The sequence below is a fragment of the Spinacia oleracea genome, chromosome 3, assembly GCF_020520425.1.
Source record: "Spinacia oleracea cultivar Varoflay chromosome 3, BTI_SOV_V1, whole genome shotgun sequence".
Classification (NCBI taxonomy): domain Eukaryota; kingdom Viridiplantae; phylum Streptophyta; class Magnoliopsida; order Caryophyllales; family Amaranthaceae; genus Spinacia; species Spinacia oleracea.
In genome coordinates, this window is record NC_079489.1 from 48,053,373 (window position 1) to 48,080,266 (window position 26,894).

A 26,894-nucleotide genomic window follows, 5' to 3' on the forward strand; every position below is an offset into this window, starting at 1 on the left:
GAGGCCTTGAGGGCGTGCGGGTGCCGAGCAAAGAGAGAGGAGAGGGAGTTGGAGTGAGGGGCAAGAAAAACAAAAGAGGGTTTATGAATTTTAGGGGCTCATTTAATGATGGGGGAGTCCTATTTATAGGCTCCCTAATCCCTTGATGGGCTACGCTTAGGATATTTGAGTTGGGCTTAGGAATTAAATGAATTGGGCTAGCTTAGGATTTAAATTAAATACTATTGATTGGGCTCGTTTAGTAAAACGAATTGGACTTTTTATTTAAAACCCGAAGCTTTAAAAATCATTTGCAACTCATTTAATTTCCCGACTCAAGAATTAAATTCGTTTCGTAATTAATTGAAATAATAAATATTCTAATTAATTAAAATATATTAAATGCAATGCATTTAAATGTTATTTAAATGATAATAAATCGTAAAATTCTTTATAAATATAATAAAATATACTTATAAATATTATAAAAATACGAGGTATTACATCTTCAATTAGTTGTTTCGTTTTACTTTTGTTATTTGGGTATTTTTTGGGTTTTCTTTCCCATTTTTTTTACGAGGAATGGAGGTTAAACTTCTGGTTTTTCAATGTGTTCCATTTGATTCAGTTTTTATTAGTAGCTTCTTTCAGATTTATATTTTCCGACTAAAAGCCAGAATTTATATTAGTAAATCGATTCTAGACATTATATGCAAGAAATCAACCCTCTTAAACAAGTAAACAACAATAGGACAGGTAAAGTTTGACCTCAACCATCATATTTCCAGCACAGGGTTATATGAATTATATCAATCCCCAACACCATGAGTAGGAAAAAAATTACTTCTCTGTTTCGATACTAGTTACTCATGGAATATTAAAAGTCCACTTCTGGCAAACAACGCCAGGTGAAATGATTTAAATTCTGCTACTTTAATAGCTAAAAGCGTAAACCACATGTTAGCCAACACCAAATTTGTTAAGCTACCTATTATGTATGATGTCTAACCAGGGTCTACATTACAGCCTCAACCATCTAAAACCAAATTTGAACTCAATCTCAGGGTCAGCATGTCCCTCCTCTACATGTTAACAAAGTCAGTATCTCCAAACTAGGAAACAATCAACTTCGCTAATTCCTCTTTACCTGGTCTTCAAATGAAAAATTTTATAAGACTTCATGACTTATGAACCTAGTACTTATAGTACTTATTTCAAATAGAGAGGCATGAAGTAACGACAAAAAGTTCTACACCATATTTCTCAATTCTTCTTCAACAGAATCTGGAGAAAAGAAATATTCCAACATAACCAAATGAAAAGCCTCGTGATTGGAAATAGAACAAAGGGTCCAGAAGCAAGAGTAGGCTGATAACAGATGGAGTCCTTCCACAAGATCTTCATGGTTTAAAATGGCTTCTTTTGTGTTCTTCATGGTTTAATGCTTAAGATGTTTGCTAATTAAATAGATTCAAAGTAATATGCACTACAAAATTGAGTAGTGTCATACTTCTTAATCTGTTGTTTGCTTGTTTCTTGACTTTTTTATGATGTTGCTTTTCCAATTGACTACTATGTAATTAATTTGAATGTATACTTGAATTCATAAAAAAATGTACTGGACCAGGAGACAAGGGAGCTATTATAACTGCTTCATGCGATATGCTAGGGATCTTCTTATTGTTTGGGGATACGATGAAGAACACTGGAAATGTAATGAAATGATTGAAGGATAATTTTAATTTATTTGCTGAATATATATTAGTATCCTTTAATCTATAGAAAAATTATTGGCAAATTCTTCTAATTATAATATTCAGACTTGAGGTACCAGGTCTATTGCATTGAGTTGCTTTCATATTGCATAGTTTAGAGCATCAATTTTTAGAACTCCATGTAATACCTTTATCTAAGCTCTTGTTGTTTCTTTTTTCTTTTGAGTTTTCTTGATTATATATCTTTTTTTTATGATGACAAAGTATACTGAATAAAGGTGGAGTATTGTAATAGCATTATTGACATGGTGATAATTTTAAGCTTTTGTAGCATGCTTTCTTTGCAGTCAGATAACACTAGAATATTGAAGCAATGCCTCATGTTCTTATAAGAATTAACTTAGCTCATATCTCACTTGCGACTGTATAGTTCGAACTTCGAAGTATCTAGAGCTCTATAAATATGTACTCCACATCATATAATCATCTCTTGTCTCACAGATCATGCCCCCTCCAAACAGATTGAGGAACTGCACATCCCTGATGCTCGTAATGTTGATGTCAGACTGCTTTTCCATCTTGTTGAGGAAATAATCCACCGTGCTACCCAAACAGATTGAAGCACGTTCACTGGTACACGTAGAAATCATTCATATGTTTTCACTTAATTATATATTTATTTTTTTGGGTTCAAACTTAATAATATCATTTCATTAAGCCTTTTCATTAATGTGGCTTGTCGATTTCTTTTCCTAATGTATCCTGCTTGATTTTTTTTAATTCCGTGCAAGTACTGATGTAAAACTCTAGTGTGTGGCCTCCACTTTGTAAACAAAAAAGCACCTAATCTTTGTTTTGTTTTTATTGCAGCTGGATGTTGGTCTCTTTACAAAAATGATATCTTTATCATACAACCAAAGGCTTCTTAGTAAATGACATATAGATTACCAGTTCACTGCACTTGAAGATGATGAGTTAGAGGATGTTGAATATGATGATGATAACAGTGACTGTGATTATAGCAGCGTCTCTAGCATGGAAGGTGAAGAAGAATTTAGATCTGATTATCAACGTAATGATCAGCAGCCCGGTTTTTCTTCTGCTGCAAAGAAATAACAAGAGGTTGGTAGTACTTTGCTTTTGGTCGAAAAAATTTCTAAATGTTATCTATTTTCTTGTCTTTAATTGTTAGATATGAGTTTTGTGCTAAACCTGTTAATCATAAAACAAGAACTTTAAAACACGAGAGTGCATTGGTGATGAAAAGAACTTTCATATGTACTCGCCCATATCTTTTTCCATGTTCTCTTCCACTCTCTATATTTTCTGCTGACTAATGCATACTTGGCTTGGGCAATTACCCATAACTACTTGGAGAGCTAGGAAGGCTTCTCACTTTTATTTGTTTAATTTTGATGTTCTATCCTTTTTTTTTGAGGGAATGTTCTTTTGTCTTTTTAAAACTCTTGCATAATCGTATGATATTATATTTCTGTCCTGTCCAATCGTCCATTGATTGTCTTGACCATTACTCCATGTGTGGTACTGGGGCTCTCTGAGTGTGTTGTGTGTTTCATAATGGAAAATATGTTAGTTTTATTATTTCGAGAACTGTGATACTCATCTGATATTTGGATATTTGCAGAGAAATGTGAAAGATAGCCATGAAGATTCTTTTATAAGAGAAAAGAGGATCCTCGGCCAATCAGCCCCACTGTTTATTCTGCGGAAATTTGAACCAGTTGAAAAGATAAGACAATTGCAGCCATCTTCTTCAAGGAAGTTCCATTCTTATGCTTTGCCTAAATCAGGTGATACGAGTAGGACTTCTGCTAGATATGAGAATCGTGTTTTAAGCACCAAGCCAAATCCTTTGCTTGCTAAAAAGATATATCATTCATCCCCTCTGGTGCCGAACACGTATGAAAAGCTTGTACGAACTGAAATGCATAACTTCAATGCATAAAGCTGAGGTTGCTAGAAAGGAGACAGTTGGGATTCTATATTGAGTTGACGCCCCGTTGTTCATTGATTGTATTTTTTGATAGATAATTTTTTGCAAAGTATTAGGTTTTATATGTGAGGGAGTTTTGATGTACGCATACCCGTGTAACTGATATTTTTGGAAGTAAAACACGTTAACTTAAAAATGTTCCCTATTGCTGCTATGCAAGCTGCTACAACTAGCTTGTTATAGCAGTGTTTTTTTTATATTAAAAATGTCTATTTGTCGACGCTTTTTTGGCGTAGGGATCTTGGCTCTAAGATATATTGATGTTGGCGGGTTAAAGTAATTTTCGACGCTTTTATGCGTCAATATATTAAACATGGACCACAAAACGTGTTGAGACGTTCGACACAAAAAATCGTCGAGAAAAAGAAATCTCGACTCACGATTTCTCGACGCTTTCTTAAGGCGTCAACGGAATAATTTTCGACGCGTTTTGGCGACGATATTTCTCCAAATATGCGTCGTAAAACAACGGGTTTTGTAGTAGTGAAAGACTAAAATAACAAATATAGAGACTAAAAGAATAAGTCAAGTACTTTGTCCCACAATAACATATGGTTCTGAATCATCATTAGCATCATTCTGTTATGAATTAAGCATATTATTCATAATATCTGAAAAAATAATAAGTTAACATGTATAATAACAGAAAAAGAACGTAATCAAAAGAACAAAGGATAAATAAAAAGTAACACGAAAAATAACACAATAAAATAAAAAGAACAAATTATGAAACGAAAATGGAATTGAAAATAATAAAAAAGAACACAATAAAATAAAGGAAAAATTGATATTGACAGTTCCAACTATGGCCGTTTAACTTTTAAAGGTCCCAACTTTTGATTATTCTAGAGTGGTCTCAACTTTAAGGTGTGTTTTCCAAGAATGGTCCTTTGGTTTATTAAACTATTAATTAAGTTGATTTAAGCATATCATACTGTTCCATTTACTTCATTTAATTAAAAAATATGATTATTGCACGAGAGATATGAGTGTTAATTAAGTTATTTAGCACTTAATTTTAACTAAGGGACCATTTTTGGAAAACACTCTCTATAGTTGGGACCACCCTGACATAATCAAAAGTTGGGACCTTTTAAAGTAAATCGGCCATAGTTGGGACCGATAATATCAATTTTTCCTAAAATAAAAGAACAATGAAACGCAAATGGTCTATTTTTCTACTATAATGAAAGTGTTCTTTTAATACGAGCATATGTTCTTTAAATACGTTAAACTGTTATTTTCTGGAAAAACATATCGTAATTACATAATCAAAATCTTCAAAATCAACGACTTCAACGAAATCAGCGTGTTATTACTACATAATTTGATTCATTGAAATCATCAAATTCATCAAAACACGATTATTACAAAATCAAAATCATCAAAATAGTCAAGATCATCAAAAACACGATTATTACAAAATCAAAATCATCAAAACATAGAATTTATTATTACAAAATTGAAAAATTACCTCCCAAAATCTTATCATCAGCTGCAGAATTCAGATTTGAAGAAGAAGAATCAAATTAATTTGATGTTGAAACAGAAAAATCAACGAACTTTTGAGAATTTTCATTACTTTCTCTCTCTAAAACCCATTTAAGAAAACCTAGTTCACACTTTCTCTCTCCTCTTCACAGTTTGAATTCAAAACATAAAACCCAGAACAATATATATTGCAAAAATAACAGCGAATCAAATAAAAACACGAAAAACATAATGTTTCTTTTGTTCAAGGGAATTGTTCTTTTGTTCAAGGTAATTGTTCTTTTTTTTCTGGGAATTTAATGAAAACGCGCATTTTGTGTTTAATGTTGGTCGTTTTGATCCCTGTGCACCAAGAGTTACGTGCACACGCTTGCACCATCAAAATTACGGGTATCGTCCGAGCCACACACTAGTCTATACTATATACTAAAAGAGACACCAGGAATGACACGTGTCATTTCCTGGTGAAAAATTTTCCCGCCAAAAACTATTTTCTAAAAAGACATATTTATTTTATTCTTTTCTTTATTTTCTCTTCTTTTGTATAAATGTTTATATAGGATTATGGAATATGCCATTATTAAAATTTTGGTAAAATTTTAGTCAAACTGTCATGTTAATAATAGAAAATACAAAAGGTCTTGCGCGTACAAGGTGTACAATAAATTTATTGTACACCAAGATAACTTTTATGCAAATTTTCGTAACTTTAACTTATTTTTCTGTAACTTTTATATTATAAAGTTAGATAAACATTTTAAAGGGTCAAACGATTAATTTATACATTATTAGTGATTTTGAAGAAATAATTTTTATTCAAATGAAAAAATTTATCATTAAAAAATAGATAACTTTTACATATATAAATGTAACTTTTAAGCATTTTGAGTCAACTTTTACTCCGGTGTACAATATTTATTGTGCACCCATTGTAAATAAGAATTTGTGTAGAAAATATTCTTACTCGATATTTTGGTCAAATTGGCATATTAAATCTAGTCTATTACTATATTATTGAGTACTGTAGTCTGTAGCCAATACGGTATATTGGGCAAGAGTTCCCCTCGTCGTTCCGATTGCCTCCTCCTCTTAAAACCCTCCTCTGAGAAAACCACCATCTTCTAGTTGTATCACCACCTCTATTCGGCAGGGCCTCTACCATTGTGAATTTTCATTTTGCGGGATTTCAGATCACCTCTCCTTCTTTGTCGCTTCTGTTCTCGCTGTTGTCGACAGTGTGTGGCTCCTTTTCCTCACGTATTTTCTTCAATTTTCTAACTTTTTTTATTTTCGATTTTTTTTGGATTTTGCTGTTGATTTAATAGATCCATAAGGTGTTAGCCTCATGTGGGGATGATGGATATTGCCTATTATAATGCTTCAAATGATGAAATCTTGTTGTTGGCTTTGTTTTGGTGTTGCTTTTATCCTTTTATGTCTAATTAGTCACCCAGATCGTAATTGTAGCTGAATATCCTATATCATTTCTTCAATTTGTTTTTGATTAAGCATTATGTTTCGGGGATTCATGTGTTTTTTTTTTTTTAAGGAGGGAGCAGAGTAGAAAGAGCAATAATTTAAGGGCATAGTAAAGTAAGGTATTATTTGAATTTGATTGAATAGCAATTTGGGAAGTACTTTTTTTTAATTGAATTCTGTAGCCTGAGGAAATGTAGGTGGTGGTGGTTTTGTTCAAGAGAAGATAGTATGTTAGGTTAAATTTGCCCTGATGCTCAAATCCTCAATGCCATTCAGCCACTTAAACATTCAGCCTAATTTCACACACATTTGTTTATAACCCTCTTATGTTAGGATGAAAAACTATGACAATGGGCCTCCTGGGACCACCCCTCCTGCCATGGTTCAGAGATGGGTCTCATTCTGATATGTGGGTTTTGGCATTAATGTACGTATATCAATTTAGCTCCTTGATTATGGGTTTACTTACTAGAGTTTTGGCCATTCCTGTTGGACAGATCGAACAATTGCTGCAGTAAATATTAGATTGAATATAACAACATAGCTCAACATAATGCCCAGGTAAAGGTACTTAGCTGTTCTTATATTCCCCTGTTGAACTTTTTGTCTTAAGATTGACTGTTTTTCTTTTTTGGGCAGGTATTACTGCGACTACTGCGACACATACTTGACACATGATTCTGTAAGTATATGTCTCATCAAAGATGTAATCTTCTGCATTCTTTAAGTTTGATATATGTGTTTAGTATGCGGGTTGGTGGCTTTGAATAGAAAATTTAATAATATCAGTCATCCTGGAAATTTTTGGTTGCTTTGTCAAGTTTTAAAGACTTCTTCACAATTGAATACGATGCAAGTAAAGGAGTCTTCTAGAATATTTACTAAGTCTTTCACTCATAAAATTGGATTCGCGTGTTTGGTTCATGTTATATTGAGCGATGAATTTACCTTATTCTTTGGGAGAGGAAATATCAGAAACACGAGTTCATTTGTTGGCAAAAATTAGAGAGAATTGTTGTATCAACCTTGTATTTTTATGCGATTCATCTGGCTATTCGTGCATTTTATTTTTCTAGATTTGATTCTCTAATAGTTTGTTTGATCGACTTCTTGTGTTTTCTGTCAGCCATCTGTCAGGAAGCAACATAATGCGGGTTATAAACATAAGGTAAGCTAGCCTTGCCTCAGTAGGCAGTGGGAAGAATTACTGTATATTCCAAAATGTATATCAGTTTGCACAAAAGTCAAAAGAGATTAACCTCTGTTGTTTATTACCTCCTACTAATTATTAGTGACGGTTCTTTATTTTTGATTTCAGGCAAATGTGCGGATTTACTACCAGCAATTTGAGGAGCAACAGACGCAAAGTTTGATTGATCAGAGAATCAAGGAGCATCTTAGTGGCCAAGGTGCATTTCAAATTGGTGCTGCCTATGCAGCCTGGAGACCTGGTGTTAGGCCTCCTCTTCTTCCTGCACCTTTGCCGATTCCAGGTTCCCTTCCTTCGAATGCTCAAATGCCTCCAGGGATCAGGCTACCTGTTTTTCCTAGACCTCCTGGTTTTCCAGGTAACTTGATGCTTTCAAGCTATAACATTTGCTTATGTGAATTTATCTTACGGCTTTCAACAGGTCTTCTAAAAATCAATAGATTGCATGTTTTCTTGATAGAATTCTTATTATAAGATAGTCACATGACCTTAGTATACGTAAATAATTAATCGCCTTTAAAAAATGCATTCACACCACTGCTGAGATCTCAGGATATGTAGATAGACGATTTCAAACAGTTGACATAAGATATTAAAAAATTGCAGGAACAAAGAACCATATATATATATATATATGGACAGAGGGAAAGGATCTCTTTTCCTTTCTTGGATTAAAAGTAGGCCTTTTACCCCTTGATGGTTGGCCGGTTGGCCCTAATAGAGCCATAACGGAATATGTTCTTAGTTATGGGCTTTAGCCGCTTTACATTATATTTACATCACCTACAGTTTGTAGCTTTATATCTGTAACTTTTGCTTTTGAAGCCTTGAAGGGGAGCTTCTTTGTTATCTCGTTGCCATGCTGACTTTATTTGATTGATCAGACTACATAAGTGTTTGACTTGGTATACTTTAAATTATTTTTAGCTTTAAACTTGAATGTAAAATGTTATAGCACTTCTTGTTAATTAGGTTGCTGAAAAATGAAGCAAACACGTATAACATATGCATACGGCTACTCATTGACAGTCCCTTATCGAAGTTAGTTTTTGTGGAAAACTTCATACCCCTGGATTGTATTGACCTTTTTCTTATAGAAAGAAATGCTTTTCACATCTTAAACCGGTCGTGGTTGGGAGGAGGAAAGGTTTTTTTTTTTTTAAGGATATTTTTTTGAACAAATCTAGGCTGGTCAGGGGCTGTAACTCAGGGGATTTGAATTTAGAGGTGAATCCCTTATCATATACAGCTGCCTCGATTGGAACTTGCCCTTTGGGATTCGAAAATCATTGTCAGAAAAATAGACCCAATGCTGTGAAAAATCATTTGTTGAATTAGATTCCTCAATTGTCTTTTATAACATTCTATCATAAATAGTTCTCATTTCCATATAATAAGCTAGACAACTAGTATCAAGAAAGCGAGTGCTGTTTGGTTTATGACAACGTAAGGTCTTATTGTGTAGGATTATTGAGGATAGAAGTGTCCTTTTGGTGAATTATTCAATTTTGGATCTAATATGAAGTGTCAAAGTCTCTTATCGTATTTGGATTTGGATGCTTGGCATTGCAATTAATGATCTAGCATCCAGAGGCATGGAGGTAAGCTTGGATTGAAGGAAACTTATGGCTTTTGCTGATGTCTTAATGAAAAGTGAAAGCATTTAAGATGGCTTCTGTAGATGAAAATAGAGCTAGATATATTGTGTTCACCAGCGCCGGGGCTACGATGACATCATGATTAGGGGGTCATGTGCAATTTCTCAAAATGAAGCTCTTATTCAACTAAAAAAAGGACTTGTTAAGTATTGAACCCATAACCTCGAGTATTACATATTTACACAACAATACCCCAGTAAATATGTAATACTCGAGGTATAAAGTGAGGGATAAAGTTTTAGGTTGTAATTGAGGAAAATGAAAATTTGAGGTTGTAACCCGTAAAGTGGGAAGCTTTAGGGTTGTATTTGGCAAAATTTCCAAAAAGTTTAAACAAGCCAACTCTTAGCAATAATTAAATGCTTGTTTTCCCACAAATAAGTGTCAATGCCAACACTCTTTTTTATTTGGGTTCCAGCTTTATTTCAACGTGCCTTCATTGGGAAAGAGTAGTGGCGTTGACACTTCTTGTGGGACAACTGTCCATGCTCATACTCTTATTTCGGTGGAAATAAGAGTAACAAGCAGACTCTTAGCAATAAGTTGAAACAAGAAGACTCTTAGCATTAACTAAGCTAGTTGTGGGACAACTGTCAGCTACCATCTTTACTTTGGAAAGGAATTAAAAATTATAAAGTGGGCTGTTGACATTGGGATGGGATTCATTTTTTAATTTTAATTTTACTTTTAACTTTGACATTCTTTTTTACATCTGATCCCACTGTTTTCTATTGGGAAAAGAGATCATCACTTGATTGGCTGTGGGAATTTATTTTTACACAACCAGAAATTTTTATCTTACCAGTGTCATCTTTCAAAACAGCAAAACTACTTTGCTTTTAAAGATTTTTTATTATCACACAAAAAATTATTCTACCTCTCGTTGTCGTCCCGACGTCCCGTTATCGCTTTTGGGTCAATTGGAAACAATCTCTCTGTAATTGCAGGGGTAAGGTTGCGTACACCCGACCCCCCCTTACCCCGCTTCTTGCGGGAGCCTCTTTGAGGCAATGGGGTAATGATAATGAATGATAATGATGACAAAAAATTATTCCACGTTATAAATATTCATAATAATAGAATAAATATTTTTTTAATGGTTCCTGTGTCCCCGAGTTTATATCGAATAACTTCCAAACCGTACCCCAGTCGTACACCCATACGGCCATACCCGAGTATGAGCATCCTAGGTTCAGACAATAGGAGTTGGTAAGCAATGGAAACTATCAAAAGAGCGAAGATGGTGGGTGGCGTGTGTCTTGTTGAGATTTTTCCGCCCTTCACAATTAGGGTTTGGTGGCTTAATAGAAAAAGGTGATTCACTTTAGGAACTTTACATTTACTTTCTAGAAGTAAATGTGGATTGTGGATATTCGTTTGAAATGATCTGGTTTGAGTTTGTCTGGAGCTGGACTATGGTTTACCCTAGAAATGTAAGTGGACCAGGGTACTGTTAAATGGAAAAGAAGGATGAAGGAGGGAGAAACTTCGGGCAGGAAATCAAGCTGCATGTTAGAACTCCGGGGTTGTAAAAAATGTGTGGATGATTTTGTAGGATATATTTACTAGTACATTTTATGTAAGTGAAACCCCCTTAGTCAAACCTCGTCCTTGGAAACAAATAATCATAAATGACAGCGTGTGGAATTTGTATTGGGAAAGACAGAGGGAAGAATACCTGTGGGCCAGTTCAGGCTGGAAATTCTAACATTATGTTATATACAGTACTTGTTTGACTAATAATACAGAATTTGCTTTTTGTTCTCTTCAAATAAGTTTATCTGAAGGAACGTATCGTCATATGCTTGTGCTGTCCCTGTTCGCAATGTTTCTAAGGCAAAATGATAATAAGTTTTGACGAAAGACGATGTTTATCTAATGAAGTAGCTATTTTAACAAGATATTCTTCTGTAATTTTGATACTAGCTATTGCTGTATTAAGGTACTGCAGCTTGAGCAGATTAACATGATTGATTTAAACCTTTTATTATTGATGCAGCAGGAATTTTGATCAACTAAAATCTGGCTTCTAATTTTGCATATTATTTGTTGTGCATCCTTTAAAATGATGATTCAAGTCAATATATATTTTAGCTATGTTAACAAAAGAATATTTATCTTAGTATTCTGGTGTCTTTGTCTCATTACAGTTGAGGAAGCATTGTATTGTTGCACTTTTAGCTAATTAACAGTTCTAAATCCTTTACAGTTTATGGGGCACCTCCAGGACTAGTTGCAGGACAACCAGGTGCTCCTGGTGCACCTGTGCAAGCAAATGGTCTGCCTGGGCCTCCTCCTTTGACTACCTCAACATCAGTACCAGGGGCGACACCTCCTGTTACTAATGGTGGTGCTCCAACTGTATCACAGCCTGGGTTCCAGGGTGCTCCTGCAGGCGGGAGCTTTGGTGGGACAAACATGCCTGCAGTCCCTAGCTTCCCTTCTGCAGGTGGAAACGTTTCTTACCCTGCAACATCAGGTGCTGATGGATTTACGTATGCTCAAGCCCCAAACAGCAGTCTTCAGTCTAACTAAAATGGTATGTCTCTGAATTACATTGCTATCTGCCCATCTTGCATTCTGATATACTTTGTGTTGGTTTGCCTTTTTTTTTTTATTAGGATACATCTTACTATTTTCCTATTGTGTCTTACTAAGTAATGTAGTTAACTAGCTTAAATCCCATGCAACACGTCGGTGGTACTAATTTTTATTTTTTATTTTTAGTTCCGCTTTAATTTATCGATTTTTCACGAAATACCCCCGAGGTTTAACTTAATTGACCATATAACCTCGTGTTTCCAATAATTCACCATATACCCTCGAGGTTTGGAAAATTAACATGTCGTGACCTTGCCTTTAACTTTCCGTTAGTTCTCTCGGTTTTTTTCATCTTCAGTTCGTTTCTCCCCCATCTTCACCTCTCCTCCTTCACCATCTCTCTCCATGTTATGTTTAATTTTGAAACTGATTTAGTTAAAGATCAAAAACTACAAACTTCTCTTCCACACGAAATGAATTTCTAATGTCAAGTTTACATTACCAAATTCCTTTTTTATTTTTATTTCTCTGTTCTTCGATCAGCACCTCCCGACACCACCACCTGTGGCTGCTCACTCCCTCCGCAAGAGCAGTCCAAAAACCACCAGCAAACACCATCTTCACCCTTCACCACTCCCACTTTCTGTCATCAATTATTGGAATTAGTAGAAACCCAAACAAAACTTCAAATTACCACTTGATGTTTCTCTCTTCGCACCTTGATTTTCTTTGTCGGTTGGAGACTCGACGTCACCACCAGCAAACGCAATGATAACAAGAATCGTTTCATTTATGCCACCTTCGTTGCCATCGTCGCCTCGGGCTTATTACCGTAAAGCTTTTGTCGATTCAGGTTTTCGGAAGAACACCGTTTTCATCAACAACAACAACTCGTTGTCTGTGTGGTCATTGAAGTTGCCTGCTATTTTTGTATTTGGAGATTCTAGTGTCGATTGTAGGGAGAATTCTCGGTTTTATCCCCTTCTTCACCGTAATAAGTATGGAGTAGTTGATTACTTGTTCAAAGGATTCTAAATCCACTATCATCCTCCCTCACTTTCTCGGTACTTTTTTCTCCTACTTCAACCTATGTTTTGGTTTCTGGATTATTTTGGGGTTTTTGTTGATTTCGTAGAAACTACTCCCTCGTTCTCTTATGTTCTTCCCGGTTGGAATCGAGGAGGGTATTAAGAAAAATAGAATCTTGGTATGATTGAGCGTAAGAGTAATGATTAAAGTTAGAAGATTCTACTTATAAAATAAATGAAAGAGAGAGAAATGAATAAAGAAATAAAGGAAGGGGAAATATTTTATTAAAAATCATAAATAAGGTGGGTGAATGAATTGGGAAGTGTGAATGAATTAAATAAGATGGGTGTGGAAATCAATGGGAATAATTGGGTAGGTGGGTGGAATAAAGGTAGGATATAGTAGGAAATTAAATTGTAGAATGAGGGTATTTTGGGGGGAAAAAATTGCCATAAAAGGAAAAGATTTACAATAGGAAGAACAAAAAGGAACGTCAATTCGGGAAACGGGAAGAACATTTAGGAATGGAGAGAGTATAAGTATTACTATTAATCGTAATTGACTTCAATTTAATGCAATAAAATCATATTAAGCTCAACAATTGAGAATATTAAGAATCTCGATTTCTTGCTAATTAGCTTTAACTATTTTACTATGTTACTCAGACACGGGTGTCGGTGTCGTGTCCGACAAGGTGTCGGAGTATCTGACACTCCGATCCAAATATTTGCAGACACTCCGACACGGTCAAAGGAGTGTCTTGACCTTTTTTTTAGACACGGTTCGCTTGCAAGTGTCGGAAAAAAAATCGACACTTTTAATAAAAACTACAAAAATAGTGTTAAATAATATAATTATATAAAAAAAAATGAAAATAAAAATATTAATTAAGTTTAAGTTAAAATTCTAAAGCAGGATAAAATCTATCCTAAAGAGTTTAAAAGTACAAAGAATTGAAAAAGTAAGAAACAAATGAAAAAAAAAGAAAATGCTAACTTTTTGTAAAGTTATCAGTGAGCACGTGGGTTTGTTCCCCACTTCCCATCTTTTCCTTTCTTTTATTTATTACGAAGTATACGGGTAGGCCTAGGGTATTTTGAAAAAGGGTAAAAAAAAAGAATAAGTTTGGAAAGTCCAGTCCACCACTCAGTCACTCACCATCACCAACAACGCATAACTCAGCATAAGGCAGAAAAATGACCGGAAGGAAACGAAGACAACCATGGAAGACTCTCAAACAGTCAATTATCGGTGAAAATCAGAATCAAAGAGTGCAATCTAGGCGTTTTTTCTTCAACAACAAAAGCCCCAACATAATTGTTCTTCTCTCGCTTCTCCCCACCTTCAATTTCTAGATCTAGGGTTTCGAATTTTTCTTTCTACTCCCGATTTCGACACTTCAAATTGGACTCTTTTCCGACACTGGTGTCGACACCTCCCCAGGCACGTGTCGAGTGTCGTGTCGCGGATCGGGTCGTGTCGACACCGACACCCACCGTCAAATGGAGTGTCGGAGTAACATAGCTATTTTAGGACTTTGAATTCGGATTTCTGAGTGTGATTGAAATTTTATTTGGAACAAAATCCTAATTTAGCATTGATAAAAATGCGGTCGAGTTTGATGAAGGTGGAGTAAGATGTGTAAACTAACGGAAACTTGACGGCGTTAAGGGCAATTCGTTAATTTTTGAAAACATCAAGGGCATATGGTGAATTTTTCCAAACCTCATGGGTATATGGTGAATTATTGAAAACACGAGGGCATACGGTGAATTAAGTCAAACCTGAGGGTTATTTGGTGTAAAAATCGTTAATTTATTAAACATAATTTTTTCTCACCGTCGTTATCATTACCCCATTGCCTTCAAAGAGGCTCCCGCAACAAATGGGGTAAGGAGGAGTTGTACGTACCCAACTTTACCCCTACAATTGCGTAGAGATTTCCAATTGACCCATAAGCGATTAAGCGATAAAAGAAAATTGAGTTTTGTCATGTATTATAGAGAAAAGAACATAGAAAATGAAAATTAAGCTCATAGTATAAACTTGTCTTGATTGGATGCGATTGCAAGGTTATAGTCCTCATTATTTTTGTCAACACCAAAACTTGATACATAAAATGCAATTCTCTCTTGCAAAACAAAATTTGGGTTATGCATGTGTATCGAATACTTTCTGACACGTGTTTCACATAAAACATCTAACATATTGTACTACTTATACTTAAGTTTTTGGTACCTAAAGAAACTGTTGTTAGATGTAGTAGCACCATTTGGATTGAAGGAATTATTAGTGGGATCTCCATTAAACAAAACCGTTGTTGGTATATTTCATTTTTCATCGACAAACTCCTTCCATTATTTTGTGGTCTTATTGGGTAGTGCAGATGTGTTGTTTAAGAAAATTTTGAAAAAAAGTGGATGTTAGATAAAGTAGGATATTGTAAAAAAGAGGGTTGGTGTCAGAAAAAAGTGGATGAAGTAAGAAAGAGTGTGCGGAACGTGTAATTATTGTGGGACAAGTGGGGTAAGAGCAACTCCAATGGCAAGCTAATTGTCAAATTAGCTTGTCACGGCACCTAAGATTTGTACCCAATTTACTTTCTAGCTAATTTGTAATCCAATGGCAATTTTATATTAGTTTTAATTTTATTTTAATTATAACTCACCTCCAATTTGACAATTTTTTCCCAAGAAAACGAGCTAATTTATCAAAATCACTACAATGGTTAAGCAAGTCCCTAGCTAGAACCATTAGAGTTGCTCTAAGATGGAATGGCAAAAATGAAAAGTAAGTAATGCAAACAAGAACGGAGGAAATAATATCTTTTTTATAATGTCGTAATTTCTTGTGATCTTCACATTGATTGGATTGATGACAAAAAGAGAAGTTTTGGGTTTTGTTTAGTGTATGTATTAAGGGGTTTTTTTAAGGAAAAATTGATTATAATAATCCAACCTTTGGTCTATTTACTTTAGAAAATTTACAAAGCCAGTCCAAAGTTCCCAACTATGGACCTTCATCTTTAAAAAGGCTCAACTATAGATTATGGGCAAGTCCCAACTATATGGGGTGCCAATTTCGGGTGGTTTGGTAAATTTGATGATGTGTACGGTTAATACTACCTAAAATGTCACGTGTCACGTTTTATTTGGTTTTTTATTTTTTGGATTTTTTGTGATTTACCACCTATAAAAAATCCAAATTTGTATTTTACCACCTAAAAATCTCAAATTATTTTAGCACCTAAAAAAAGTTAAAAATATTCGTTTTACCACCTTTTAATAGTAAAGTTAACAAAATCGTTATTGAACCCACTTCAACGGCTAGTATAGCATATCCCTTATAAAATTCCACAATGTTTTAAGCATGCTGTATAATATAAGTTTGTAATTGATTAATTTGGAGATTTGAAGTGCAAAAATGGGTGATGAGAATTTAAGAATAGTAAATAAGAAGGTGAAAAATTGAATGAGAAAGAGTAAAAAAGATAATCACATAATTTGGGTAAAGAGAAGCTTAATTTGTGGGCTCCACGAACATTGTCGTTAACTTTGCCGTTAAAAGGTGGTAAAATGAATTTTTATTTATATTTTTAGGTGGTAATCTAAAAGTTTGCGAATTTTAGGTGGTAAAACACAAATTCGGATTTTTTTTAGGTGGTAAAACACAAAATTTCCTTATTTTTTTATATATTTTTATATATTTCCTTCTTTCTTGATTTTTTTTAAAGAAATATTTCCTTCTTTTCTTTCTGTACCCATCGGAAAAGATCGATGGTGAATTGGTGACCTCAATCCACCCCCCGTTCCTCCCACCTCCGACCACCCACAAACCCACACCACCCTCACCTTAATCACAGCCACCTACTCACCTTCCCGTACACCAAACCACCAACGTTGCTCACCCTTAACCCCCATCCACTAAACCACCACAACCCACCCTCACCTAAATCACAGCAACCTACTCACCTTTTTTGCGGCCGAAAACACATCCAGAATTCTAGACCACCCTCCTTAGCCACCCAATCGACCCTGGTAGCTCTTCCACACAAAAAAACCCATCCGTATCCCTCACCAATACGCTACTCATCTGTCCTCCCCAACAACAGTGACACATCTCCCTGCGAGAAACCCAGAACAAGACCTCCCTCCTTAGCCCATCCAACCACACGTCATCATTCATCATCAGAATGCCTACCTAGAACCCTGAACCTTAGTTTTGAACCTAACGGGAAGGGAATTCGAAGACAAGAGATGTAGTCGAAAAACGGGAGAAAAAAAATTGAGGGATATTGCCAGAAATGGAAGAACATGGGGGCGTTTCTAGTGACCCGATCTACCCAGCTACTTGTTTAGTGTTCATGATGGATTTGGACGGCGGATCGGAGATGTGTAAAAGAGAGAGGGGCACCCGGAATAGGTGGTTGGGAATGATGGTTGGCCAGTGAGGGAGGACCGAAGAATAAGATTAAAAATAAAATATTAAGTTTAAAAATAAAATCAATGACATTGTGCCATGTGGGTAGGATAGAAAAAAAAAAACTTGTTCAGGAAGTTATAAGTCATAAAACCCAATAAAAGGTAAGACCCCGAAAGTTGGGACTTACTAGTAATAATCTGTAGTTGGGCTCTTTTAAAGATAAATGTCCACGGTTGGGACCGTCTTTGTCAATATACCCATTTACTTTTAATAATCCAACCTTTCAACCTTTCAATTATATTTTATCAATCCAATCTTTATACCCCATGAACTTTTATTGCACCCATTTGACTGGCTACCGGGTAAGAATATCAACCTTTTGTGTGCTTTATATTTTAATTATTGGTCTAACTTTATTTTATTTTTTTATTTTTTAAAAATCATATTTATCTCTCCTCCCCTCTAGCTCCCATGTCTGCCCGCTCTTATCATCTTCCATGGCAACTTCTTTTATCTTTCCTCCACTCTCCCATAGAAACCCCTTTTCTCTCTCCTCCACTCTCCCGGCAACCCCCTTTCTTTCTCCTTCCTTCTCCAATGGCAACCCCCTTTCTCGCTGACTTTTCGATTCTTCAACGAAATCTTCCGTCCGCTCAAACACCAGCACTCCAGCACTTTCATCTCGCCTTCCTCTCCCTGCTTCCTCCCTCGTTAACAATAATTTTAACAAGCACACAACCAAAGAACAAGAATTAGTGGTGCTAACAATCAAGTAATAGCCAAACTTTTTCAAGTAAACACCACTCATAACCTGGGAAGCACGGACACGCCATTGGGCTGCCGTGTCCGGTGTCCGACACGTATTGGACACCGACACGCCTTGGACACGCAGAAATATGTGTCCGACACGCAAAATTACGTGTCCGATTTAAAAAAAAAAATTAGGACACGAGACACACGACCGGAAATACGATGGACACGTCTTGAACACATATTTCAATATTAACTAATACAGAGTATTTCGAATTGCTATCTCTATTTTACAATTCCTTCAAAGGTCTCCTGAGCAATCAACAACCTTCATAAACATAGAACAGATTCACAAGCCGCCATGACATTAATTACGGTCTCCTTTGTGGGTTACTTCATCCATCATGTAAATCTGATCTTATGTTTATGAAGGCTCGTTGTTCATTCACAACAATCTCTGTTTACTTTCTAGGAGGAGTGAAAGTTATTACAAGGGAAGAACAAAAATAAGGGATGTGAGAGGAGATGATCATCGTGTCATTTTATGTACTATAGTTCTATTTTCTTATTTGAATGTCGTTAATAAATTTAATTACTTTTTGCATATTATTTTATTAATCATTTTAATTTTCTTTGATATATTATATTATTTTAATATTATTATTTCCCGTATCCCCGTGTCCGTCATTTTTAAGATGGCGTATCTCCGTACCCGTATTGTGTCCGTGTCCGTGTCCGTTTTGGTGCAACCTAGCTCATAACACACAAAAACAATTCTACATAAATTGTAGTCGTCATTAGTCCATGAGTCAAATCAATTTCACATGCAGGAACTACAGATTCGCAACGTATAGCTACCACTACTTTCGCTACACTGATTAGAAGTTCAAAATATAATCAGATAACTGGAACAGTTTACCGAAAACGAAATAAATTAAAACTTTAAAGTATTGCATAACAATTCAGTCAACTGCAAGCGAAAGAATTAATCATTTGAAAGAACAATGCATGCTATTCTGAATATATTTGTAGGACATTCTAAATCCCCAATTTCTATCACGTGGCACAATTAGTCATAAAGAACAATTACATTTTGGCATTGAATTAATTAAGCAAAGATTGAGATTAAATTCAGTTTCTTCTACCTCCTCCGCCATTGTTGACTCCTATTGAGAGAAAAATAGAGACAACGGTAGAAGCAGAAGGAGTGGTTACGCGAAAAATAGAGACGGGCTGAAACTAATGGAGGGAAAGGCAGAGGAATCGGGTTGGTGCTGGAGGGTGTCATTTTTCTCCTGAGACGGTGCTGGAGGGGAGGAGAAGGTGAAAAAAGGGCTCCATTAATTCTCCTCTTTCTTCCTTCTAGTTTTATCAATTTATTCAAAATAAAATAAAATCAGAACACTAAAGGATGGAAAAAGAAAAGAACAAGAGAACAAAAAAAAAAAAAACTTGTAACGAATGGTTGCATGGCACATGTGTAAGTTACCTGTTGTATTGGTCGGTGACCTGTTAGGTGCAATAAAATTAATGGGGTATAAAGGTTGGATTATTGAAAAATAATTGAAACGTTGAATTATTAAAAGTAAACCGCTCAAATGTTGGATTATTATAATCATATTTTCCTTTTTTGTAAAGAAGAAATAATAAATGGGTTTCATAACATGTAATGTTTTACTAGGATGCACGGGTACTTCCAGGGGAATCCGTACCGGGTACCCCTTGCGTACGCGTACCCGGAGGAAATGTCCTAGATTCGTCTTTAATAAACAGGTACGGTCAATTGATATGGGTACGGTCAACATTTTAGCCAAGTACATTTTGGACGTTTTGGGGAAAAAATACAAGTACCCGCTAAAAAGGGGGAAAGCATTCTCTCGCCTCTCTTTCATAGTTGCGGAAAAATAAGTATTGATAGAAGATTGTCACGTTTGTCAATAATACGGAGACTATTCCTTTAACGCACTAGCTTTAATTCAGAAATCCCTTGCTAAAATAGTAACTATTAAGAAAAGGGAACTATTTGTGTAAAACCATACATGTTTTCGATATTCTTATGGCTGATTTTATTTATTTATTTTTTTGGATTTTTTTTACTGTACCCTTTTCTTGAAATTTTGATTTTGTCGTTTCCCGTTCCCGTCCCCTTACGTGTTACCTAGATCTTTTATAGTACCCATTTGCATGTTACCTAGATCTTTTATACCAAAATAAATTTTTATACTAATAAAGGAAAAATTAAATTTACTTTTACTAATTGTAGTACACTACTAAAATTATTTTGAAAGATTTTAAACGGATAGATTATAGATAAAATACTTAAGAGGTACCTTGCGAATTCCGTTAAACCTCATGGGGGTATTCCATGAAATAACTGTAATAATGAACAAACAATTTAAAAGGGAAGAGATATCCATGTACCCAAAAAAAAGGGGGGGGGGGGGACTTTTACATGGTGGCCTCGTGATTTTGGAAAACAAAAATTTTTAGTAACATACTAGAAGAACACTCAAACGAGGGGAAGGATCATCTTCGGGGAAGGGTGACTTCGACAGATGAATGAGTAGGTTTTGATGGCGGAGGTGTGGATAGGGTGGGGAGAAGGAGGCGACATATGGTAAGTTAGTAAATTGAGGATTAAGGTTATAAAATAAGTCAGTTAAGTCATGGTTAGCCCAATTGGTCAAAAAATACTTTAGAAACACAAATTCTTTTGTTTCTGCATGTGGAACTACCAAAACCACTAGGCCAACATGTATAATTTCCCTAAAAAGATTCATACATATTGGTTGTACTCCCTCCGTCTCAGATTAGTTGTTACACTTTCCTTTTTTGTCCGTCCCAGATTAGTTGTTACACTTCTAAATAAGAATGACCCCACAATTATTATATTGTCTCTCTCTTCCCACTAATTTTTTTTTTGTCCCCACCCCCTCTCTCATTCAATTAAAAAAATACCCTACTAACTCCTATCACATCCACTTTTTCAATAAATTAACCATTGATATCTAAACAACCACTTATCACCTAAAACTTTGTGCAAAGGTAAGTGTAACGACTATTCTAGGACGGAGGGAGTAATATTTTAGTAATTGATAGATTTTAATTAATAATAACAAGGGAAAGAAAAATCATGTAAATGGAAAATTTGTATTATATTAGCGGTGTGTCATAAAAACAAAATAAAAAGGGGAAAAATATTCATGTAACCAAAATAAAACGGTTCAAACAATTTTTTTAATTGAACGCTCGTAGATTATAGTATTATACTACCTCCATTCTTATGTAGTTGACACATTTCTTTAGTCACGATTGCTTGCACATTTTTCATCATTAATATCTTTAATTATCATAAAAAGTTTATATTTTAAAAATATTTATCAAAACGAATTTAACCGGATCTGACATGACTATATTTTACGTTGTGCATAAATAACAAAATCCGGTAAAAGGAAGGTGCATGAATAGTGTTAAAATCAAACTGTGTCAACTAAATAAGAACGGAGGAAGTATAAAGTACAAAAAAATTTAATGAAGGGAAAAATATTCATGTAGCTGTATCTCTTTTAGATTAGTTCTGATTTCTTCTATTGAATTGTTCATGTAACCAAAATGAAAAGGATATATTCCCTTTGTCCCTTTTCTTTTACCCCGTTCCTTAAAGATTGTCGCATTTCCTTATATAGTAATACTCCCTCTGTATTTATTTAAGAGATACGCTTGCCTTTTCCGGCCGTATTTATTTAAGAGATACACTTGCCAATTTTAGTAACTTATCAACCCCACCATCTAATTAAATAATATGTCTACACCCCACCTCACCCATCCACTCCCTAAAATGACATGGTTCTCACTTGTTTTACTTATTAAAATATCTACCAAACCCCACTTGTTTTATTACTTTATTTCATTTAATTCTTCTTTTTAATACCCCCGGCCAAGTGTATCCCTTAAATAAATACGGAGGGAGTATATCTCTACCATTTACCCCACTTGCGCATACTCACAAAAGATAAAGGACAAGTGTATCTCCTTGCAAAATTTTGGCCAAAACACATTTTGCCTATGGGGCAAACAAATAGGGAAGATCTAGTATAATTCACAAACTTTTCAGAAAGGCCGATCTACGATAATATATTGTGTGGCGGCTTAAAAGAGGAAGGTTATCCCAATGTATAAAAAGGCTCAAGGCGCAACAAGGCGATTTGGAGTTCCCAGCGCCTTAGGCGCGCCTCGGTGCGCCTCGGTGCTTCTCATTGAAGTGAGGCACCCTAATAAAAAGTTAAAAAAAAAAAGTGAAAAAATGGTGTGTGCCTTCGTAAGTGCGCCTCAAAGTGCGCCTTTGTGCGCCTTTTTGCGCCTTGGTGCGCCTTTTTGCGCCTTAGGTGCGCCTCATCGAAATCGCCTCGCCTAGACAATAAAAGGCGCTGGTTCCAATCGCCTTGCGCCTCAGAGTAAGGCGCGCCTTTTTATACACTGGGTTATCCGCACCTGTTATAATCTTTTAGTTACCCTTATTGATGTTATAAGTTTTCTTTTGTAGTTATAAGTTACCTTATTTTCAAGGCTATTAGCTCAAATGGTAGAGCAATGTATAATATTGTACATGGTGTGGGGTCAAACTCCACGTAGCCAACTACCTATATTACACTTGTGTATTGGTGTAAATTTTAATTGTTGGTTTTGTATTAGTCACAGTTATAACTTGTAAAAGCATATCACTCTTGATCAGGGCGCTTCATTTTTTATTGTTAGGGTCATATTTTTTCAATGGTTAGGGTCACATTTATCCTTGAGTAAGGTAACTTAGTCCTCGAATAAGGTCACTTATATCTTTGGTCTGGTTCACTTTTATATTTGGATGTACGGTAAAATACCGTAGATCGGGGGCACACAAAAGCTTTTGAGTATAATTTATCCATTTTGAAGATTTGTTTGAATTTCTTCTAACTAAAATTACTAGTACTTGTATTTGTTTTGATTTATTTTGGACATACTTATCTCATCTACGGTTTTTTAATTCCAATATTACGGAGCATATGTAATTTTTTTTTACTCCTTACTGTCATTGTTTGATTGACATCTAATAATTTAACAATAAATATATGTGGAAAAACATAGTCATGTTAGATCTTGTTAAATTCATTTTGATTTTTAGTTATGTAAATGTTGCTAGAGATGTGGCTATTATAATATTGTGTCGTAAATTGAGTGAGTACTTAATTTCATTCTAAAGATTTTCGGGTTTGGATGTTGCTTTACACATCAAGTTTTTTATTTGGAAAAATTGACAAAGACAGTCCAAACTATGAGCGTTCGTCTTTAAAAGGGTCCAACTATGAATTTATTACTGGCAGGTCCCAACTTTGAGGGGTGTTCACTTTAAAAGGGTTTTTTGACTCATAACCTGCTAAACAAGTTTATTTTTTTATTTTTTTCCTTGCCACATGGCACAACATCATTGGGTGTCTGATTTTAAGATAAATAATAATTGAAATTTATATTTTACATCCTCCCTCCCTCAGCAACACCACCAACAACAACCTTCTACCACCCTAACTCTCAACCCCAACCTAGCCGCCAACCCTAAACCCAACGATGCCGGCATAATTCACCCCTCCTGACGGTCAATTGCCTCCCTCGTTGCCTGGCCGCAGCTGGAAAACATCTGAACCCTCGCCTAACTTAATCGCTCGGTTTTTTCTAGGCAGGGGATGGGGGCGGTGGAGGGGTTTTCTGATGGTGTGCGGTGGCAGTAGTGGTGGTGGTGCAGTGGTGGTGGTGCAGCAACGAACTAGGGGGAGGGGAAGAGAGAGTGTTGCGTGGGAAGAGGGGAAATGAGGGACACGAGAGAGGGAGGAGGCAGACAGGACGGAGGCCGGGCTCCGGCGAGCCGGTGGCAGGGAGCAAGGAGTGGCGGTTTCAGGGGCGGGGAGGGGGTGGCGGGGAGCGAGAGGAAGTGTCGAGGGTGGGGGAGGGGGTGACGGGCCAGGGGATGAGGTTTCCAGGGCTGGGAGGGGGTGGCAGTGCTGGGGAGAGGGTGGCAAGGGGGGCAAGGGTAGTGGTTTTAGAGGTTTACCTGTCCTAGCAGGTTACCGTTTTTGTAAAGCACCCCCCAAAGTTGGGACCTCTGCCAGTAATAATTCATAGTTGGACCCTTTTAAAGACGAACGTTTATAGTTAGGTCCGCCTTTGTCAATTTTTCCTTTTTATTTTTGTAGTGAATTTTTAAAGTCATTATTAACTAAGCTAAAATATTAGGAAATTATTTATAAAGATTGCAGAAATCATCACATTTTATTGAAAATTTACAGAGAACATATTCCTTTCACAAAATGAGCCTCATAAATTGAAAAGATTTGTATTCGTGTAGTTAAATTTCACTCGGGACTCAAAATTTGTAAAACATACTTGGTATATCTCAAAGACGTTACAAAACTGTTGAATTTTTCACTGTTTTGGTAATGCAGGACATTAAGTTTCGCATGAGATGCATTTTGACCTCAAATCAGTAGAAGCTAGACTCTCCTGTGTGTGATTTTTGTTTTGTACTCCTGGCGATACAGAGATTAGGGAGCATCAATGTAATACTCGTACTTGTTAACATGAAGATTGAAGATGCGTAGAGGAACTATCAATATCTATTGTAAACATATGAGATTAGTTAGAATAATTGATATGCTTGGTCCTTTCCAGTTTCCACCCTATTCATCCATTTCACGTGGAGTTAATTTTTAAGGCGTCCAACAAATTTAGATGGGAATATGGGATTGTTGTTTTGTTATGTTCCTCGCTTTTATCTCTATCTCTCTGTGCCAGAAATGGAATGCAGAAAGTTCTAAGATAGTTGATAGCTTAGAAGTTGGAACTAGTAGTGGATTCAAACTATCTAAGCACTGATTTTTAGTCTTTTGCTCTATTCTTCATCAAATGGCACCCTATACCGTATATTTTATTGTTTGTTGGTAAAAGCTTTCAAGCAGGTTTTATAAATTTTCATAATCTCTTTGCGTTCTCATGAATTTAGTCATTTACCTATGTACTGCCCGAGGGACTTTGATGATTATACTCAAAGACGACAGTGCAGGTTCTGGGCTGAAGCGGGGTGACCGAGCATCATGCCCCCAAGTTTTTTTTTATAATTTTTTTTGGGGCCAAATTTAAGCCGCCCAAAATAGGACATGTAATTTAATTAGTTTTCTAAAGGTAAAGAAAGGCATAGCTGGAGCAGCGGATAAGTTGATGGTATATTGGTGTATAAACCCTGCTCAACTTTTGACAACTGTTTTTTTTGTTTTGCAGATTTATCACATATTAACTAGCTCTTGAGCCCGTTTAAAGAACGGGGTGTTATATAGTGGTTGTTCAACTGTCTTTTGAAGTTTAATTAGTGAGGACTTGTGATCTTCGATAATATATGATTTAAATAGAGGTAAATTTTGAAATTTAAAAGAATATAAAAATCATATGTTGAATTAATATTGAGTGTTAAAGGAGGATGGAGTGGAAGAGGCTCATGAATATATTAGACTATTTGTAAATTAATGTTATGACATTAGTTTGTCAACTACGAGTAAGTTTAGAACTATTAGGAGATGAATTAAAACAAAAGCCAAATCACGCTTAAGGCTTAGAGACTTTTATGGTCTAGGATTTATTTTATTCAAACAGGACTATGTTGACTTGAATAAAATGTTTAATAGCTTTGAAATTTCATGTTTTGCTTTACATTTCAAGTATTAAAAATCGTTTTAAATGGTTATTTATTTGAATTTTTCTTGTTCAAATTGTAGTAATCTATGGCACACAACAACAATCGCTCCATTTGTGTTCTATTCTGGACAAAGAGAAGTTGAATGGGAATAATTTCCTTGACTAGCAATTGAACTTGCCGATAGTTCTCATGCACGATGTATAGGACTATGTCTTTGAAGAAGAGTCACCGGAAAAGGTTGGCCCAAAGTAACTCCAAGCTGCCTTAATCGTTTCATTGATGCCAACAGGGATGTCAAATTTGTGATGCTTAACTCCGAAAAACATTTATAAACTCAAATGCATTCTAGATCATCACTGAGTTAAAGAATTGTTTCAGGACCAAGCCATGATCGAAAGAGTCAAGACTCAATGGTTGATCCTTGAGACAAAGTTCATGAAGGAGAACCAGTTAGTCCACATGTTCTTAAAATCATTAGATTGTTTGAGACGTGAGTACACTTGATGTTGTATCCTTAGGAAATGGCTATTGACATGATTCTCCATTAACTTACAGTGGATATGACCAGTTCACGTTGAATTTATCATGAACAATATGGAGAAAGCTCTTGTAACACCTTAATAATTGTTTGCTTTTATAAAACCATATACTTACTTAAATAAAGGAATTACTAGAATATTACCGCCACTGTGATGACGGTTAAGGCTAGTACCAGAATTACGCAGCGGAACTAACTAACTTTCAAAATATAGTTAATGGTTTTTAATACAACAAAAGGCCTAAAAAAATCCAACTTTATCTAACTTTAAATAAATATTCATTAACTAAGCATTGTCTAGACTTATTAAAATAGAGTTTAAAACATATGTAAGAATATAAATGCTCTCAACAT

At 35.5% G+C, this 26,894-nt stretch overlaps 1 protein-coding gene across 6 annotated transcripts; it reads left to right on the top strand.

Moving 5' to 3' along the window:
* The first annotated feature begins 6,229 nt into the window (after positions 1-6,229).
* On the top strand, positions 6,230-26,617 carry LOC110800733 (U1 small nuclear ribonucleoprotein C). Of its 6 annotated transcripts, none has more exons than XR_008930474.1 (8): positions 6,230-6,456; positions 7,176-7,239; positions 7,318-7,360; positions 7,805-7,846; positions 7,997-8,246; positions 11,756-12,085; positions 25,591-25,720; positions 26,082-26,617. XR_008930474.1 is itself a non-coding variant. In XM_056840269.1 (8 exons), exons 3-7 carry the CDS (start codon positions 7,232-7,234, stop codon positions 12,079-12,081), a joined length of 669 nt encoding a protein of 222 aa, XP_056696247.1. In that variant the 5' UTR covers positions 6,230-6,456; positions 6,749-6,797; positions 7,176-7,231; the 3' UTR covers positions 12,082-12,085; positions 24,759-25,197. The 6 variants fall into 6 exon arrangements, 5 of the variants coding, with proteins under 5 accessions (XP_056696247.1, XP_021861735.1, XP_021861734.1 ...); XM_056840269.1 differs by lacking the exons at positions 25,591-25,720; positions 26,082-26,617 and adding exons at positions 6,749-6,797; positions 24,759-25,197; XM_022006043.2 differs by lacking the exon at positions 25,591-25,720.
* The last annotated feature ends 277 nt before the right edge of the window (positions 26,618-26,894 follow it).

Bases quoted from the DNA above. Each gene is read 5' to 3' on its own strand.
- LOC110800733 (XM_022006043.2), top strand. The intron at 7,361-7,804 runs GTAAGTATATGT...GTTTTCTGTCAG, and splicing joins CATACTTGACACATGATTCT to CCATCTGTCAGGAAGCAACA. The intron at 8,247-11,755 runs GTAACTTGATGC...AATCCTTTACAG, and splicing joins TAGACCTCCTGGTTTTCCAG to TTTATGGGGCACCTCCAGGA.